The 19,321-nt window shown below is 39.5% G+C and overlaps 1 protein-coding gene across 1 annotated transcript in view; it reads left to right on the top strand.

Annotated features, from left to right (window-relative positions):
* The window catches only part of LOC107697452 (unconventional myosin-XVIIIa-like), a 48,302-nt gene that overhangs the window by 13,438 nt on the left and 15,543 nt on the right, over positions 1 to 19,321 (top strand). Inside the window, exons 3-23 of the mRNA XM_016498244.1 lie at positions 7,149 to 7,214; positions 7,751 to 7,838; positions 7,964 to 8,070; positions 8,169 to 8,345; positions 8,427 to 8,637; positions 9,197 to 9,339; positions 9,949 to 10,049; positions 10,433 to 10,496; positions 10,584 to 10,728; positions 11,384 to 11,389; positions 11,694 to 11,858; positions 11,949 to 12,039; positions 12,128 to 12,320; positions 13,151 to 13,237; positions 13,620 to 13,761; positions 13,838 to 13,997; positions 14,594 to 14,780; positions 14,911 to 15,106; positions 15,188 to 15,297; positions 17,160 to 17,225; positions 18,534 to 18,662. Of these exons, the coding sequence (XP_016353730.1) occupies positions 7,149 to 7,214; positions 7,751 to 7,838; positions 7,964 to 8,070; positions 8,169 to 8,345; positions 8,427 to 8,637; positions 9,197 to 9,339; positions 9,949 to 10,049; positions 10,433 to 10,496; positions 10,584 to 10,728; positions 11,384 to 11,389; positions 11,694 to 11,858; positions 11,949 to 12,039; positions 12,128 to 12,320; positions 13,151 to 13,237; positions 13,620 to 13,761; positions 13,838 to 13,997; positions 14,594 to 14,780; positions 14,911 to 15,106; positions 15,188 to 15,297; positions 17,160 to 17,225; positions 18,534 to 18,662 (2,634 nt within the window). The remainder of the gene's footprint in view (positions 1 to 7,148; positions 7,215 to 7,750; positions 7,839 to 7,963; positions 8,071 to 8,168; positions 8,346 to 8,426; positions 8,638 to 9,196; positions 9,340 to 9,948; positions 10,050 to 10,432; positions 10,497 to 10,583; positions 10,729 to 11,383; positions 11,390 to 11,693; positions 11,859 to 11,948; positions 12,040 to 12,127; positions 12,321 to 13,150; positions 13,238 to 13,619; positions 13,762 to 13,837; positions 13,998 to 14,593; positions 14,781 to 14,910; positions 15,107 to 15,187; positions 15,298 to 17,159; positions 17,226 to 18,533; positions 18,663 to 19,321) is intronic.

Here is a 19,321-nt window from a genome sequence, read left to right as displayed (position 1 = left end):
CTGCTTGGTAGGCTGGTAGCACTGATATGATATGATATGATATGATATATGATATGATATGATATGATATGATATGACTGGCTTACAACCCCACCAGTATATAAGGCTTCATGGTGGGTTTGTATGAGGTAATTGATTATCAATATTGTGTGTGTTATGAGCAGTGCCGGGTGATACAGCTACAAATTTACTTTAAAACAATTATATCTTCATATATCTATGTATGTATTTTTGGACTAATATATGTTAATATAACACAAATTATTACACTTTTTTTGTGCCACCCCTTAGTTGCAGAACAGCCTATCAGCAGTCACACTGTCAACTCTGACCAATCACAGAGGCTGACTGTAGCTCTATAATATTAATTTGATAAATGTCACCAGCATGAATTGTTTATTTCTAACTTACACACTGAATCAGTGAAACTTGAAAATGAAAATGGATTTGCACATTTTCTAAAGCAAAAATTTGTTACTATCACCAAGCTATGATGTTGTGAGTTGTTGGCTGCTAAAGTGTTTTGAGTATTTTTAGCATGTTGCTGAGTAGTTGCTAGGGTGTTTTGGATGATTGCTTACTCATTTTATTGTTTACACAAGTTAAAAGAGCTCAATGATGATATTCTGGTCTCTAGATTTGATGGGACAGTGTTGGATGAGTTACACGGCAAAGCTTAAAACACTTAGGGTTGGGGGTTTGTTAAAATACTAACGTTAATTAAGTCAGGCCAACAGAAATGAACTCTTCAAGAGATGTGCACAACATTACCCTCTGGTGGATCTGTGAGAAACAGCAGCGTTTTGTTTAGTCACACATTTTGTTGCCCCCTTGTGGTGGGATTTAAACATGTTGTCTCTGTTGGCGAAGTTTGTAAATTGAGTTTGGCTGGATTTTCTGAAAGAATAGTTAAGTTGCTTGAATCCAGTTTGGTGTGTGTGTGTGTGTGTGTGTGTGTGTGTGTGTGTGTGAGTGTGTATATGTGTGGTCGGGGTACTGGGCTCTGCATGGTTATTTATATCCTCAGTGTCCTCAAGCAGCTGTTATCCCCCCTCCCAAGCCTGAACTCTTGCTTGACGTCCCCACGTTGAGCTCTGCTCAAGACGTCTGCTCATGGATGGCTACCCGAACACTTGCTTAACATAACAGAGGGAATCTGATGTGTTTACTTTGTGTTTGACAGGTACAGTAATCAGCGTTTAAAGCCTGCCGGACAGCCGTTCGTATGTGTGTGCTGGTTACTTCACATTAAGGCCTCTTCACATGTGCTCTATTTATAGTGAATGTTCTGGTGTGTCATGAAAGCTCAGTCCTGTTGCCCCTTAACTGCACTTTCACTTTCAGACTGGTTGTTTTTGCATTACAAATCTGTTCTTCCAGCATTTTTTTTTTTTGTTTATGTGAAGCTTGATTCACTTTATTTTATCTTTGTACTACTGTTAAGTTTGTGTTCCAGCTCTCTCATCAGTCATCATTTACTCACCCTCATGTCGTTCCAAATAACAACTTAATTTTCAGTCTTCAGAAGACTTGGAATATAACACATGAGTCATATGAACCATTTTCTATTGTCATTTTGGAAATTGACAGCCCCACTCGTCATTAACATTCATTATATTGATATTTAGGAGTGACTAAAACAAGTTTTGAACATCATGAGAAAGAGGAAACAATGACAGAATTTTCATTTTTAGATATACTTTCAGAAAGCTTCAATTCAGCAATGGAGTGCTGAGTCACTGATCTCTTGCCTTGTGTTTTAACTAACCGAGTGTCATGCTGAAAGCCTAAATGATGCTCCCACTTTACATTTACTCCATTTAACAGATTAGATATTAATCCTTATTTCTTCTCTTGTAGCTATTAATTCTACCCGTTGAGTGTAGGGTCCTAGTACCCCCAAAACCTCAACCCGGGAATACTGCCTGCATTTCATCAATCCTGTATTCTGCCTCTCCCCAAACCAGGCTTCCCCTCCTCCCCTTTCCTTTTCCTCTCCTCTCCTGAACTGTCTGTTTCTCCATGGCCTTCTCATCTCGTTTCTCATTTTGGGAGAAAAAGGGAAGTACTGTTTTTTGTTTTATTGTTCATGAATTTATTGTCTGCTCAGGACAGGTGAAATAGCACCAGATTTTTCTTCATAGTAAGATATATGATTGTTTGCCCTGTATATTACAGAGTATGACATGGGTGGAAAAAAATATTTCAATGCTTTTGTGTTCGCTTGCAAAACATTTGCGTTCTCTCACAAAGTGTTGCATTCCACCAAGAAACTTTGCATTCGCACACAAATCATTTGCATTCTCTCAGTATTGCATTTCTCCAGAAGAAACTCCCTTGTCCACATTTAGTAGCTTTTGAATTAGTGTCAGGTGCATGTATATGAGAGTTTAGCTGTACTGGTCTTTAGTAATTGAGAAAGACAGAGGTTAATCTTCAGTCTGACAGAGGGATAATGAACTGTCTGATGTCCGCCTCTATGAGAATCGCTAGTGCATAAACGGTATATCGAGAGAACAGAGAGAGAGCAGGGACAGATGTCACAATGTCACACAATGTCTCAGGTTAGAGGGTCTGATCTCTGGTTTAACTTTCCTGTCTCTGTCTGCCTTCCTTCAGGTGAAAGATGAAAATGTCCCAGGTGCAAAAAGCTCGAATGTAAGTGTTTGAGCAGCATCGTCATTACTGACTCGGATTTCAGATGGGTGTCTGTTCTGAGATCAGAAGAGATTACATCTCACAGAACTCTGCATTTGTTATTGTGGCTGTGGTTCACTCTAAAACACATCCTGTGTGTTTACTTCACGTATATCATCAGGAGGTGCTAAAGATGGGGTTTGTACAGAAAATGGTGGTCTTTTTCTTTTAGGACAGCTGTTTGCTTCCAACCTTGTACTTTGTCTGTAATTACCGTATGAAAGCAGTTAATCTGTTTCTTCTCTTCATCAAGTTGAAATTTAGTAGAATGGCATTAAATGAAAGATAACATTTTAATGGACACAGGGTGAGTAGAAGTAACTTTCTTAACTTAGGGTCCTAAATGCTCAAATGTGAATATTAGCAGGGGTAAAGATAATTTTTGGAGAAGAAGGTAAGAATGATTGTATGTGGATGTTTGTTTAGAACTGTACTGCTGCTGTACTCCAGTGGGTGGGGCCTGATGGCATCGCACCCTGCCCTTTTTGTCCTCCAATCACTGCTGTAGTGGGAGGGGCAGCTGGAGGAAGAAAGAGAGGGAAGGAGCATGAGAAGGATGCTGAGCTAAGAATGTGTGCGCCTGAAGCAAATGTGTGAGAGGTTTGCAAGTCATCATGGAGGCACCGGGCTGGAGGCCTGTCCAGCGCTCTCAAAATAGTGCTGTCACTTTCAGTGTCCCACAGAATGCCGTGCACAACTGGAAGAGCACCAGTATCATCACCTTCAGGATAGACATGAAGGTCTGTCTCCACATAAGAGCTCATTCCTAGTATCTTATCACTAAATGTGCACTTTAATTTGTTATTTTATATTGCGAGGTGATTGTGAGGTCTTTACAATACTCCAGGTTCTGAATTGTGCATAGTGTGAGAGAGAGACTACAAAAGCCGCGTGGTTGATCCTGCAGAGTTGTATTTCAGGGCTGTGAGCCAGTGTTGCACTGCAGTGACCTTAATTACTGGGTCTGTCTGTTAACCTGCCTGACTGTGCTGAGAAAAGAACTGCAAAGTGTCTGGCCATGTGCAATTAAAAAGTCTTTCTCAGATGAACTTTCAGTATTTGCTGCTGGGCTGGAGAATGTGAAGACCCTCTGATATCCAGAACGGCACCCATCTGTCATAATTTGGGAAATTCAGGAAACTCTGAAAGGTTTTTGCTTGTGGAATTATATCGTAGCTATTGTGAACCTAGAAATAGTACTATTGTAGGTTACAAGAGATGTGAACTTTTACCTTTAGTTCTTGCTGCTAGTGTGTAATTTAATTCGATTTTTTTTTTCTTTTGTGGTGACCTGTACGTGTGTTCTGTGAACAGTCGGACAGTGAGAACAGGATGAGTCAGTCTCAGACAGCAGTAAGTGGCTCAACTGAGCGACGCCGAGGTGAGCCCTCAACAGCGGTGAATCCAGAGCGGCCACTGACTGTAGACCAGAGAAGCACTGACTCTATGAATGGACGACATGGCAGCGTTGAGTCTGACACATTGGCGAGGAGAGGACTAAACCTGGCGCACAAAGCAGGGTCAGAGGAAAAGCCATCAGCAGCCACTTCGGTCCCCAAAACAAGTCGCCCCTTGCAAGCTCGCAGCTCTGTGGATGGAGATGCCCTCTATGTTGGGTTGACCAGCCTAATGGGCCGTGCAAGGACTAAAGAGCATCGCTCTCGATTGAAAGCTGCCGAACGCAAAGAACCTCAAGAGGAAAGCAAAGAAAAGATTGGTGAAAGTGAAACTGCCTCAGAAGAAGCCCAACCATCCACCCCTGCAATCAGTCCACCTCCTAGACCTGACCCTCTTGCCCCTCCTGTTGGTTTTTTACCTTCTAAACCGAATCCTCTTACCCCTCCCACTGGATTCATTGTAGTCGCCAAGCCTGATCCGTTGGCTCCACCTGCTGGTTTCATTCCAACTCCTAAACCAAATTCTTCTGCTCAACCTACACCCAAACCTGATCCTCTGGCACCACCGGTGGGATTCAACTCAGCTCCTAAACCAAACATTTCGACTCAACCTACACCCAAGACTGATCCTCTGGCACCACCGGCGGGATTCATGCTGGCTCCTAAACCAAACCCTTCCACTCAGCTTATGCCCAAACCTGATCCTCTGGCACCGCCGGTGGGATTTGTTCCCACCCCAAAGCGAGACCCTTTTGCCCCGGTGGCAGGATTTATCCCCAAGCCCAAAGTTGACCCATTAGCACCCCCTGCAGGCTTTATTCCTGTACCACGGATTGCTGCTGTGCGAAAGCCAGAGGTACACACTGCATGTGTTTCTGAATGCTTTAGTAATGCATGTTTGCTCAGCAGGCCAATGTTGTGAAACTCTGCAAGGCTCACTGCAGAACTAATATCTTGCCATATCTCATGTCAAATTTTTTTTCTCACCCTTGTATAAAGACTTCCTTGTCTCACTTTAACTTTCTGAAGTGGATTGAAGCAGTAACTTTGAAACCAGCTGACGTCTACAAGAGTTCAGCATGTCAACTAATGATGCTGAAAGTGACTTTTTTAATTCTTGAGATCATTTTCTAAAGCACACCATCTCTGTCAACCCCTCAAATGGCTTTAACTGCAAGTTGAGGTCAAATTTTTGTTGGTTGCAGCAGTGACCACATATCAGACTAATATTGCATCAGTGCTGACCATCTCAGTTGCAGACTTCTTGTAGAGTTGTAATGTGGTGGCTCCTATCTCGCTACTTTTTGGCATTGCATACACACATACTGACAAGTGCTGTGTCTGTGAAGGTGAAGGGGGTGTCAAAACCTTCTGCAGCTCCTGCTGGAAAACCTCCATCCCAGATTTCAACTATCGCCAACCAACAGGTGTGTCCCGCAACTGCCAAGATGTTTGTGTAAGACAGTGGTATTCAGCTGTGAGAGATATGTGTTGCCTGAAAGTAGATATGCGGTCAGTTAAATGTATTCTGCATCATCAGTGTTCATGTCTCACTGCTTATTTTCAGCTGTTAACAATTGTTAGTGGTTATACTATTGTATCAGGCTTGGTCTTGCATTGGTTGTAATGTTAGCATCCGGTGGTTAGATAATAATCACACTGCTGATCCTGGTCAGGGATGTGCCGTTCTGTGTTGTTGCTTTGGAAATTAATCAGAATTTTCCCTTAACCTCTGCCGTTTCTTTCTTTCTTTCTTTCTTTCATATTTTCACAGTTCTTATATGAAGTGTTTTATTCTCCTGTTGATTTCTATTAAAGGGGTCATATGATGTTGCTAAAAAGAACATTATTTTGTGTATTTGGTGTAATGAAATGTGTTTATGCGGTTTAAGGTTAAAAAAACACATTATTTTCCACATACTGTATATTATATTATTGTTTCTCCTCTATGCCCCGCCTTTCTGAAACGCGTCGATTTTTACAAAGCTCATCGGTCTGAAAAGCGAGGTGTGCTCTGATTGGCCAGCTATCCCGTGCATTGTGATTGGCCGGATACCTCAAGCGTGTGACGGAAATGTTACGCTCCTTACCATACTGTGATGCCGTCTCCCGGCACGACCAGACAAAACCAATAAAACCCATTACAAACGAGGCATTTGTTGCGACAAACAACAAGCCCTACTCTACACTGCCCAAAAATTCGCTTTAAATATATAAAATATAAAAACTCTTTAAATATAAAAAATGTACTTACAGTCTTTGAGTCAGAACAGCCAGCATTGTTGTCTACTCTCCCAGGATCAGGAAACAGTCCTCCATAAAATGCACTGCACACATCTTAGAGTTAGTGGAGGCCGGCGGCTAGAGTGAGTGGAGGTCGGCGGCTAGAGTGGGTGGAGGCCGGCAGGCTTGCGGCTACCACATGTGACGACCCCGGGCTGGACTCTGCTTCGTCCACGGTGAAAGCCGATCCGGCGATCCACAGTGCGAAGTTGATGTATTTCCTCAGCGACCAGCACAGATCAGCTCTAGGCATGAAGAAGCGGATATCGTCCTCTTTTGTAAGGCGAAACAAAGTAGTTTCGCTTTCACAACGAAACACACGGCAACAACAATACTACAGCGAGAATCAAAGTTACACCTTCTTTCTTTGCGTGAACATTTGGACGGTGTTATGCAAATCTTCCCACATAGTGAGGTAGATATGTGGGGGCGTGTTAGAACGAGCCGTTTTAGGTAGGCGTGGTTGACTCTTAACTTTTATAAAGAATATCTCTTTGGATTTGAGACTTTAGTCTTTGCAACTTTACAGATCTTCTTTATGCACCAAGAGCTTGTAACACTCCAAAGAGAAAGGAAAAATTAAAATCGCATCATATGACCCTTTTAAGTTCACATTAATATGGGGTTTGACTAAGGTGCATTTTTACCTGCCTCTTTCCCTGTTATTATTTATCCTGTGAGGATTTGTGTATTTATGACTTTATCCTGTGAGTATTTGTGTATTTATGACTTTTTGACTTCTGCTCTCTTGCTTCTCCCGGTCCTTTGCAGGCCAAGGCAGCTGAAGATCCTGTGGCTATCCTACAGGCTGCACATGAAGCTGCCAGTCTGTCTAAGGTCTGGCTACTGCATTGCCTGTGTAATTCTGCTTATGTGTAAAGCTTAGTTGAGTTTCGTTGTGCCATTGAAGGAACCTTATCACCTCAGAGCTCCTGTTTGAACCAAAGCACATTTCAAATTCTACTTTGGTGTATATGTGCATGTTTATTTGCAGTTTTCTGTGCGTTATAGTTTTCTTTGTGATGTGTGAAGAGAATATTGATTCATTTTCCATAGCTAGATAGACTTCAACCTAATGATGTGCATTGCTCTGCTGATTTTTTTTGTGTTGAATGTGCATGTCATTCTGTGTTGAACATGACTCTAGCTGTTTTGTTGTGTATAAATGCTTCATATTTTATATGTTGTCTAATTTATATCTATATTAGCAGCCACCACTTCTAAAGTCACACCTATCAGTCTCTGTCACATTTAATCTTAAACGGACTGAAAATCTGAACTGAATCGCATTCAGTCCATGGACTGGAAACCCATAGTGTTTCACATTCTGTGACTGGAGTGTGTATGACAATCTCTCTCACTCCCTGCTGCAGGTGAAGACGGAGGAGCAGCTTGCTGCAGAGAAGGCCTGGTACAAAACTGAGAAAGTCTGGCTTGTCCATAAAGATGGCTTCTCGTTGGGTTAGTGAAGTCATAGTTCATTACTCCTATTATGATCTGACTATTCATGTCCAGTAAATAAAGTTAAGTAAAGTAATAAAAAGTAATTTAAAGTAAGTAAATAAATGTTGGTTTTGTTTGTGTAGCCACACAGCTCAAGATGGAGATGGGTTCTCTCCCAGAGGGGAAAGTAAAGGTCAGACTGGAGCATGATGGGACCGTACTGGAAGTGGACGAGGATGATGTGGAGAAGGTGGGCGGAGTCACTAACCACATGGACATAAACATGTGACATTACTCATGCAAAAGCCAAGAAACCTGTTTAATTACTCTCATCTGTCTGTCTGTCAGGCAAATCCTCTATCATATGATCGAGTGGAGGATCTCTCCTCTCTTCTGTACCTCAACGAGTCTAGCATCCTTCACACCCTGCGCCAGCGCTATGGTGGAAACCTCATTCACACCTACGCTGGGCCAAACCTGCTGGTGATCAATCCTCTCAGCACCCCTGCCTTGTACTCAGAGAAGGTACGAACTTCACACAAAGTCTTAAAATGACCTCAAAGTTATGGCAGAGAGAGATGGAGTGACATGGTCTGTTTATATCAGGTGATGCAGATGTTTAAGGGCTGCCGGAGAGAGGAAACAGCCGCTCACATTTTCGCTATTGCTCAGTCGGCGTATCATCAGCTGCTGACCACACGTCAGGATCAGACCATCGTGCTGCTGGGCAAGAGTGGCAGTGGAAAGACCACTAACTGCCAGCACCTGCTGCAGTACCTGGTCACCATCGCAGCCGGCAGTGGAAAGGTGTATTCAGGTGAGGAAGACGAGGAGGACCCAATATAGCACTCTCCTTTTCAGCTTTCCCAGAGTTCATTTTCACTTTTGATTTCACTTTTGATTAAACAAAGAACATTTTCACTTTTGATTAAACCAAACAGTGGCTATAAGTCACTATTTTTCTATTTGAATTTTTTGTTTCTTTAACCTTTAAGCCATAAAATCATAATCAAATCATAATTTTAATAAAATAAATAGACATAAAATATCTATCTATCTATCTATCTATCTATCTATCTATCTATCTATCTGTCATTTTGTTTAGTTTGTATATTTTTTAATTTCAGTTTTAGTCATTTTAATACTTAAACTTAATTCAGTTAGTTGCCAAGGATTTTAGTTTTTGTTTTTTTAAGTTTCATATTCATTTAATATTCATATTTTGTTTTATTTTATTTTTTGAAAACAGTTTTTTAATTTAAGTTTTAAGTTTAATTTTTAATTACATTTTAATTTAATTAATGTTTTTTATATGTTTTTTTGTATATAAATTCTATGATTTTATTAGAACATTATGAACTGTCCCCTCCCCACAGCTGAGAAATGGCAGTCGGTCTACACGGTTCTGGAGGCTTTCGGGAACTGCAGTACAGCTATGAATGTGAACGCCAGTCGCTTCTCACACATAGTCTCTCTTGACTTCGACCAGGCAGGGCAGGTGGCCTCTGCCTCTGTTCAGGTACGGTACAGCAAGGGCAATTACTCATATCTATCTATCTATCTATCTGTCTGTCTATCTATCTATCTATCTATCTATCTATCTATCTATCTATCTATCTGTCATTTTGTTTAGTTTGTATATTTTTTAATTTCAGTTTTAGTCATTTTAATACTTAAACTTAATTCAGTTAGTTGCCAAGGATTTTAGTTTTTGTTTTTTTAAGTTTCATATTCATTTAATATTCATATTTTGTTTTATTTTATTTTTTGAAAACAGTTTTTTAATTTAAGTTTTAAGTTTAATTTTTAATTACATTTTAATTTAATTAATGTTTTTTATATGTTTTTTTGTATATAAATTCTATGATTTTATTAGAACATTATGAACTGTCCCCTCCCCACAGCTGAGAAATGGCAGTCGGTCTACACGGTTCTGGAGGCTTTCGGGAACTGCAGTACAGCTATGAATGTGAACGCCAGTCGCTTCTCACACATAGTCTCTCTTGACTTCGACCAGGCAGGGCAGGTGGCCTCTGCCTCTGTTCAGGTACGGTACAGCAAGGGCAATTACTCATAATTTGAGACATTGGGAGATGTATCTCTAATTTGCTTTATGTCTTGCAAACAGACCATGTTGCTGGAGAAGTTCAGAGTGACCAGACGACCAGAAGCAGAATCAAGCTTCAATGTGTTTTACTATCTGATGGCTGGAGCAGATGCAGCTCTAAAGTAAACAAGAGACTATTACACTGTAAAAAAAAATCTATCTACTTCAATTTAAAAACTTAAGTTCAGTGGCTGCCTTAGGTGCCTAAGTATAATCAAAGATTATATTAAACTGAATTAAAAAAATTAGTTCAATCTTGTAAGATTGTTGACCTGACTTACTGGTCATCCTTTTTACAGTGTATTAACCTAAAAAGCATGTATACTAAATGCATATGTCTTGCATAAATCTATCCAGCCACCTTTGACGTGCCATTTTGTAATATTCTGGCATACTAAATAGAAAATTTGGCATGCAAATTGTCATAGCAGGTAATTATTCTGATCATAGCAGGAAACATGTACAGATTAAAGTTGATCAGCTAATGGAATATTATGCCTTTCAGGACTGAACTTCATTTTAATCACTTTGCTGAGAACAGCACGTTTGGGCTCCTCCCTCACTCGAAGGTAAGAAAAACCACATGTGGCATCATTAGACACACACTTGATCTATTTTATCTGTATACATTGTATCATACGTCAAATGTTCTGTAGCCTGAGGACAAGCAGAAAGCCGCTCAGCAGTTTACTAAGCTACAGGCTGCCATGAAGGTCCTGGGCATCTCTGCTGAAGAACAGAAAACCGTGTGGCTGATCTTAGGGGCCATATACCACCTCGGGGCCGCTGGGGCCACCAAAGGTAAAGCTACCAGCTACTCCAGTGTCTAAACCACCACTAATATCTGAATGTGTGACGCAGTAAAATACAGCATGTCTGACTGCACAGAGTGCATTTTAAAATCTGTCCACTGAGAGTCAGTAGTAACTGAGAAAATGTTTCACTGTTTAGACTTAAGTGTGCGTGTTTGATGTCTAAAAGCATTTGTCAGTCATTTTCAGTATTTAAAGGGATCATCTGCCCAAAAATGTAAATTCAGTCATCATTTACTAACCCTCATGTCATTCCAAACCTGTATGCATTTCTTTTTTCAGTGAAAACCAACATTTTGAACAATGCTGATAACCGAACAGTTTCTGTTTCCATTGATTCTATTGTATTTTTTTGTCCATACAATGGAAGTCAAAGGAAACCAAAAGTGTTTGGATACCAACTTTCTTAGAAACATCTTCTTTTACGTTCCACTAAAGAAAGCAAGCCATATAGGTTTAGAACAACATGAGTGCAAGTAAAAGATGACAGAATTTTTATTATGGGGTGGACTATCCCACTAATCATGTTTTTTTTTGTGTGTGTGTGCATGTATAAAAGTTGTGTTTGTGTTTTAACCATTGCAATCATGTGTTTTTATTGCATATTGATGTTGCATGCTGTCCCCATCATAACACACAAACAGATGCAGGTAAATGCAGGCCTCTCTCTTTCTCTTTCAGTTTTTAGATTGAAGGCAGGTGGTTTTATTATTTTTATTTTATTTAGCATCTTAACAGAACTGTGTGTTCATCTTTCATCTGCCTTTGAGCTTGTTTCCACTCTGATGTCGAATGCCAGAATGAAAATGTTTGTTCTCTTTGATCATCAATCCTGGAGATGAAAGTTTCTCCTTGTCTCTGGACACTTGACTACCTATTGTAGTTCACCATAATGTGACATGTTTTGTGGTAACACTGCTTTTCTTTCGTGAATGTGGCTTTCTGATCCCTCAGCGGGCCGAAAGCAGTTTGCCAGGCATGAGTGGGCACAAAAAGCAGCATATCTCCTGGGCTGCACGCTGGAAGAGCTGTTGTCCGCCATCTTTAAAACGCAGGGCAAGGGCACCCTTCCCCGCTCCTCAAGTGTCCGGCAGAGTACGGATGATACGGATAGCTCAGGTGTTGTTGTTTTTTTTGTTAACATTCTTAAATATGTGATCAATGCTTCCCTATTTTATGACTTAAAAAGTGTTTTTGTGTGCGTTTCAGTGTCTAAAGCAACAGCAGCTGAGTGTTTGGAGTTCATGGCGTCTGGTTTATACGCCGAGCTTTTCACACTCATCATCTCTCTCATTAACAGGTAATCCATAACCAGTAACCGGTGATTACCTAGAGCAACTAGATTTATCGAATAAGAAATGAATTCAGATGTCTTTTTGTACTTTCAGAGCGCTGAAGTCCAGTCAGCATTCTCTCTGTTCTCTGCTGATTGTGGACACACCAGGGTTCCAGAACCCTCGTCAGGTGAAGAACCAGCGCGGGGCCACGTTTGAGGAGCTCTGTCACAATTACGCTCAGGATCGTCTGCAGATGCTGTTCCAGGAGCGAACATTCGTACGGGAACTAGAGCGTTACAAAGAGGTGCGCAAAACACCCATAACCAACAACCAAACGTCTACATCTTTTTGTCAAACACAGTTCTTCTTACAACACTAAATTACACGGCTGTTGATTTACCACTGCTTTTTAAAAATTTTTTATTGTATTTATCAGCAATTTGCCTTTACTGGATGGGACTGTGGAGCAGTGCACTACTGCTCTGAAATTTGACTACAACTAATTATAAAAAATAATACAATAAAATGCATTGCAGGGGTCTTGAACGGCTCTTTCAAAACTTGAACTACTTTTAACTTCACATAGAATCTTGAAAACACAAAGCTCATGACACAAGATGGTGCCAAGGATGTCTATGTGACACTATACTTAGACAATTCATTTGTTAATCAATAATTATATTATGAAGGTAAGATTATGGTAAGATGTTTGTTCCCACCAAGGCTATATTTATTTGATTGAAAATGCAGTAACATTTTGAAATATTATTACAATTTATAATAACTGTTTTCTATTTGAATATATTTTAAAATGTAATTTATTCCTGTGATGGCAAAGCTGAATTTTCAGCATCATTACTCCAGGCATCAGTCTCACATGATCCTTCAGAAATCATTCTAATATTCTGATTTGCTGCTCAAGAAACATTTCGTGTTATTATCCATGTTAAAAACTTTTTTCAAAAATATTTGAGGGATTTTTGATTAATAGAAAGTTCAAACAGCAATTATTTGAAATAGAGATATTATAAATGCTTTTACATTTGATCAATTTGCATCCTTGCTAAAATATTTTCTTTAAAAAAATATTACCTTTTTTTTTGTTTTTTTTTAACTGTCACTGTGTTCCCACAGGAAAACATTGAGATCACTCTGGATGACTTGGAGCCCAGCCCTTCTCGCTCAGTAGCTGTGGTTGATCAGTCCTCCAGTCAGACCCTGGTGAGACGCACTTTCAAAACTGCTGATGTTTAAAGTTTGCGTGTCTGTGTGATTATTTAAATAAGAATGCTGGATAAGTACTTAATTTTATTTCCATCTCTGCGTTTGTGTTTAATACAAAAGATTTAACTTTTGAAGACTGAAAATGGAAATGACAGACTGTCAAAGTAGGGCAAATTTAATCCTATATTAAGTATATATAGTCCTATATCCTATATATAGTAATTAGTTGGCCGGTCATGGTTATATATACTGCAGTCTTTTTAAACTGTGTTTATAAGTATCAGAATAGAAGAGAGAGAGAGAGAGACCTGAAGGAAATGTCTGTGTAGAAAAGAAACCTATGATTATTTAACTGTGGAAATTCATGTCTGTGTTTCAGGTACGTGCTCTGTCCCGGACAGATGAGGCCAGAGGTTTGTTCTGGCTGATGGAGGAGGAGGTTTTGCAGCCGGGAGGGTCCGAGGAAACACTCCTGCAGCGACTTTTCAGTTACTATGGCCCTGCAGAGGGAGAGAGCACAGGTCACACACACAAACATGCAAAAACTCACACACTTACATTCTGCCCTAGACCGATTTATGCATTGTTTTTCTGCAGGTCACACAGTGGTGCTTAAAAGTGAAAACACACATCACTTCCTACTCGGCCACAGTCACGGGACAGATTGGGTGGAATATGACACTCGTGGATGGCTGAACCTAGCCAGGCTAAATCCCACCCCCCAGAACGCAGCCAATCTGCTGCAGAACTCCCAGAAGTAAGACCTACCCACAACCCTTTGCACTCACTTCAGTAAATCAGTCAAAAAACACAGTTTTTTAAATTCAAGATGAATGACAAGAGCTGACAGTCAAGACATCAGATTAGGGATGTGCCACCTTAAACTGATTTCATTTAAAAAAATTATATTTTACATCTGAAACTAAAACTGCCAGTAGGTGGCTGCAATTCACCTCCTTAATGAGTTGAGTGATTGAGTCATTCAGATTATTCTTTCAAACACCAGATTCATTCAGTCATTGAATCATTCATTAAACTGTTTTGTTCAAACTGCAGATTTATTCTGTAATTAAGCACTGCTATGTGTTGCTCAGATACACATTTTTCTTGACAAAATAAAGCAAAAACAAAATATTGACTACTGTGTCTAAAATCCAACTCAAAATGTTAGCTAGTTTTTTTATTGATATGACATTCATAATTGTGCTATTATTCAGGAAAACAGTAGTTTTTTGCGAGTAACATACACAGTGTCAGCTCGTACATAGTTAAAACAATAAACATGTTATTATTGTAGACTATACATATCGCACACCCCTCAAGACTCAAATTTTCACTGTATGTTCCTGACAGGAAGAGCATCAGTGGGATGTTTGTGGGCCGCTCCAGCAGTGCTGCGGTTCTGACAGGCTCCATCGCTGGACTGGAGGGTGTCTCTCAGCTCGCTATGCGTCGGGCCACCAGCATGAGGAAGACCTTCACCACAGGCATGGCAGCTGTCAAAAAGAAGTCTCTCTGTCTTCAGATTAAACTCCAAGTGGTAGGTTTTCAAGAGGGTCCTACACCGAATACTAGTTGTTGAAAATTGTTCTCTGATGGAATTGTTCAATTTCCCTATTAGTTGCAAGAAATGGCAAAAAATACACATGGTGTATTTCTCTTTTGATCAGGATGCACTGTTGGACACCGTCCGCAGATCCAGGGTTCACTTTGTCCACTGTCTGTTACCCCGAGCGGAGGTTCTGAGGGCCGTAGGGTCCCCAGAGGAGAGTTGTGACCCTGGACTCATGCAGATGGATGTGGCTTTGCTCAGGGCCCAGATCCATGGCTTCAAACTGTTGGACAGCTTGAGGATTTACAGACAAGGTGAGAAGAGAGATCCAATCAAATAGATAAAATCAAGTCCTCTCCGTTATTTCCTGCTGAATATCCGCATGCATTTTGCAGGTTACCCTGATCACATGGTCTTCTCTGAGTTCAGAAGACGCTTTGACGTTTTGGTCCCTCACCTGACCAAGAAACTGGGCCGAAACTACATTGTGAAGGATGAGAAACGAGTGAGTAGCTAATTAAGAGAATAATGAGCATGAAAATAATAGAACAAAGGCTTTAGAAATGACCGAAATGAAGTTTTGGGCTCCTCTCGCTCTTGTGTGCTGTGAGTCCAAAATTGGCTTTGCCAAGTAAATAAAACTGAGTTATTCATGAGATGATTGGAAGCTTAAATAGGAAATGTGGGGAGATATAACTGGAAGATACTGTATTTCATCAAATTGCGATATATAAAATTGCAATTATGAGAAATGAAGCCGCAATAGACATACTGTGATATATAAAGTAATATTTGAAGATATAACATAAAACTGTGAGATATAGTTGCAAGACAGAATGAACTCTGGGTAATCAGGGTTATTGTGATGGCTTAATCAAGAAACCCCAGCTGGGTCTCTGACTTGAATCAATACGCAGAGCAGACAGGAAAAATTTAGTAATTGCTCTGGGCTTTAGTGCTTACTAAATGCCCAAATGTACTATAATTATCAGCTAGAAAAATGCCTCCGTCCAGGGGTCTCCTAATCTCGTTTTGGCCCTGTGATTAGCCGAGGAGAAAGGAGAGTTATATACAAAACCTTTGCACTGTGGCCCTGGGCATGTACACGGCAGGCAGGGTCCAGAATTAACACTCGCCAGTGCCAAGTGCAAGTAAAAATTGGCTTTGCCAAGTAAATAAAATTGAGTTATTCATGAGATGATTGGAAGCTTAAATAGGAAATGTGGGGAGATATAACTGGAAGATACTGTATTTCATCAAATTGCGATATATAAAATTGCAATTATGAGAAATGAAGCCGCAATAGACATACTGTGATATATAAAGTAATATTTGAAGATATAACATAAAACTGTGAGATATAGTTGCAATTCTGAGATGTAAAATCGCAATTATAAGAAATTCACAATTGTGAGATATTGTCATATTGTGAGATATGAAATTGCAATTATGAGAAATGAAGTTGTAATTGAGATATAATTAATATTGTGGAAAACAAAGTCATTTTGAGATACTGAAGTCGCAATTGTGAGATATAAACAACTAAAATTGTGAAACATAAAATCCCTGTTATGTACACTATTATGTTTTATTTTTTACTCACAGAAACGAGCACATGTTCTTGACTTCGTGACGTGATCTTGTGATCGTGACGAACGTAACATCAGGTTTCTCCCACTTGGATTATGATCTGTAAACCCTCGCTTCCAAATGAATACCCACAATATTTATTTTAAAATCTTTTATATATCCCTCCATGGCATATTTAAGTCCCACTTGAATGGTGGTCCTTCTGTGTCCAAAATGTATCAAAAAGATATAGGGACAAGGTTTTCACACTGACAGCTGTCAATTTGTAAGACAGTTAGCAACTCTGTTTGTTTGTCCGAGTTCGCAGGTGGGGCTTACTGATAGGTCAATTGACAGGTGTAGTTAAAAGTCAATTTTAGACTCTGACCATCAGCTTTTCAGAGTAAAAAGGATACAGAAAGATGACCGTCCTCTTTTTGTGACACAGCAGAGAAGGTCAGTCGCGTTTCAAGTCCCAGAGGAAGTCAAAACGACTCAGGGGAGAGGTTTTTGTGAAGCGATTCGAACAATGGCCCTTTAGTTGTTAGGGGCCAGCACCCCCTTTAGTGCTGTAATCTAGATGGGCCCTTTCAGATAGATCGAGTTCTCAAGACCTTTCCGTATGACAAAGACAGTGTCAGTGTCACGGTGAGGGCTGATGGTTGTCTGGACAGTTTGGGGACTGTACGGCAGAGAATAACCGGTGTGTGTGTGTCCAGTAGGCCTACACAGGGGTCAGCAGTGTTTTTGTAATGTACACTGTGTGAACTAGACATGACAGTGTGTTTGTCATTGCAGGCAGTAGAGGAGCTTTTGGAGTCTTTGGAATTAGAGAAGAGCAGCTATCACATGGGCCTGAGCAGGGTGAGTAACACATACACAATTTACTGTTAATTTTATCACTTCGGAAGCGTCAAAGGATGCAGGTGAGTCAAATTTTGAATTATATGCAGTGGATGATATTTCATCTGCGTGTTTTTCTGTCTGCTACTGCGTGGTCCATCGGCTGGAATCAAGAAACTCTCATCTCGGCGTGAGCTGCTTTGTTTGTTTGTGTCTTTCCTGGTTCTTCATGCTGTCGTAATCAGTGTGAACAGACGCTGGCACTCAATAGTTTAATCCCATCAGCTGGAAAACCACAGCGAGCCAGAAAAAAACAAAAAAATGTCGGCGTGTGTAAACAAGCCCCGCCTGGCGCATTCCCAGAAGAATGGAGATTTATTAGACCGTATTATAAGTTGGAATAGTTAGTAATTATTTTGTGGCAGCCAAACTGTGCTCAGAAATGGATTACAATGTCAGGGGCCCTTCACAAAGGATTCGAGCAACAAAACATACTGATTTACAACTCCACCAACATCTCCTGTCAGTTCTGCACAACTTGCGCTGTTACAGTTACTTGCAATAAAAAATAAACCAAACATGAGTTAAATGGACATTGATTCACTTGAGTCGTTCAGACTGCTGTGGTCAGATGTTCTATTTTTGAGTATGAAGCCAGATAAAATTATTGCATGAGTGTAATAACATTTCGTGATTTCAGAGTTTTCTTTATTTTTGCTCTCTTCAAACCCCCAAGTTGTTTATATCTAGTTTAACATCCATCAGGTGAGACAGATTGCCGTTTACACCTGCTGTTTCTCAAATGCATGTCTCATGAGTAAATCTCATCTGATTTCGTGACTATGTGCATCAGATCAGATAGATATGAAAAGATAAAAGCATCTGCTAAATGAATACATGTAAATTAAAATGGAACTTTATAATGAAAATAATAAACAATAAAAACAAAATATAATTTAAATAAAATTTCAAATATTATACAAAATACAGTATATTATATATAATGTTATATAATTAAATATGTATTTCTTTGATGAATAATAAATCGAAGAAAACTGATACTGTAGTGTAAAGGAAAGCCAGCTCTTGTTCAGTTTAAATTGCAATTGATACTGCAACATTTTGGTAATTAATTACGAAAAACATCCATGTGCTTATGAACCTTATATTACAGATAAAAGTTGTCTCTGTTTGAAACTATGATTCTCTATGAGTTTATCTGTGTCTCTTTGATTCTACTCTGACATTTTAAGACCATCATAATATGCACTTTTAACATGCTTTGCTCTTTGCTGTTGTCACAGCTTTGTTTGTGTGTGTGTCTGTTAGGTGTTCTTCAGGGCTGGAACAGTGGCTAAACTAGAGGGACAGAGGGATGAACACACCAGACAGAACATCACGCTGTTCCAGGCCACCTGCAGGGGCTTTCTGTCTCGACAGGCCTTCAAAAAGAGGAAGGTAAAGTCAATTTTCCATTTTGCTTCAGTCCTGAGCTGAAATTACAATGTCAATCAATCAGAATCTCAACATTTATGTCTCTTACACTACTGTTAAAAAGTTTGGGGTCGGTAAATTTTTTTTTCCCTTTTTTTTTTTGAAAGACGTTTCTTATGCTCATCAAGGCTTCATTTGTTTATTTATTTTTTCAAAAATACAGTAAAAACAGTAATATTGTGAAATATTATAACAATTTAAAATAACAATTAAAAAACAATTTTAATATATTTTAAAATGTAATTTATTCCTGTGATGGCAAAGCTGAATTTTTGGTAGCCATTACTCCAGTCTTCAGTATCACATAATCCTTCAAAAATCATTCTGATATGCTGATTTGGTGCTCAAGAAACATTTCTTATTATTATCAATGTCGAAGACGCTTGTTTTGCTTGATATTTTTGTGGAAACAGTGATAATTTTTTGACAAAATTAAAATACAAAATGTTAAAAACAGCATCTTTATTGTCAACCCAATGCGTCTTTGCTGAATTAAAGTATTAATTTCCTTCAAAAAAATAAATCTTACTTACCCAGACTTTTCAACAGTAGTGTATATCAGTCTGCTTTAAGAGTAAAATGCACACATCAATGCACAGCATTGAGCAGGTGAGCATTTACGG

Source organism: Sinocyclocheilus anshuiensis, unplaced genomic scaffold (genome assembly GCF_001515605.1).
Source record: "Sinocyclocheilus anshuiensis isolate Anshui unplaced genomic scaffold, SAMN03320099.WGS_v1.1 scaffold939, whole genome shotgun sequence".
Classification (NCBI taxonomy): Eukaryota; Metazoa; Chordata; class Actinopteri; order Cypriniformes; family Cyprinidae; genus Sinocyclocheilus; species Sinocyclocheilus anshuiensis.
This window is presented reverse-complemented; position numbering and strand designations above follow the sequence as displayed.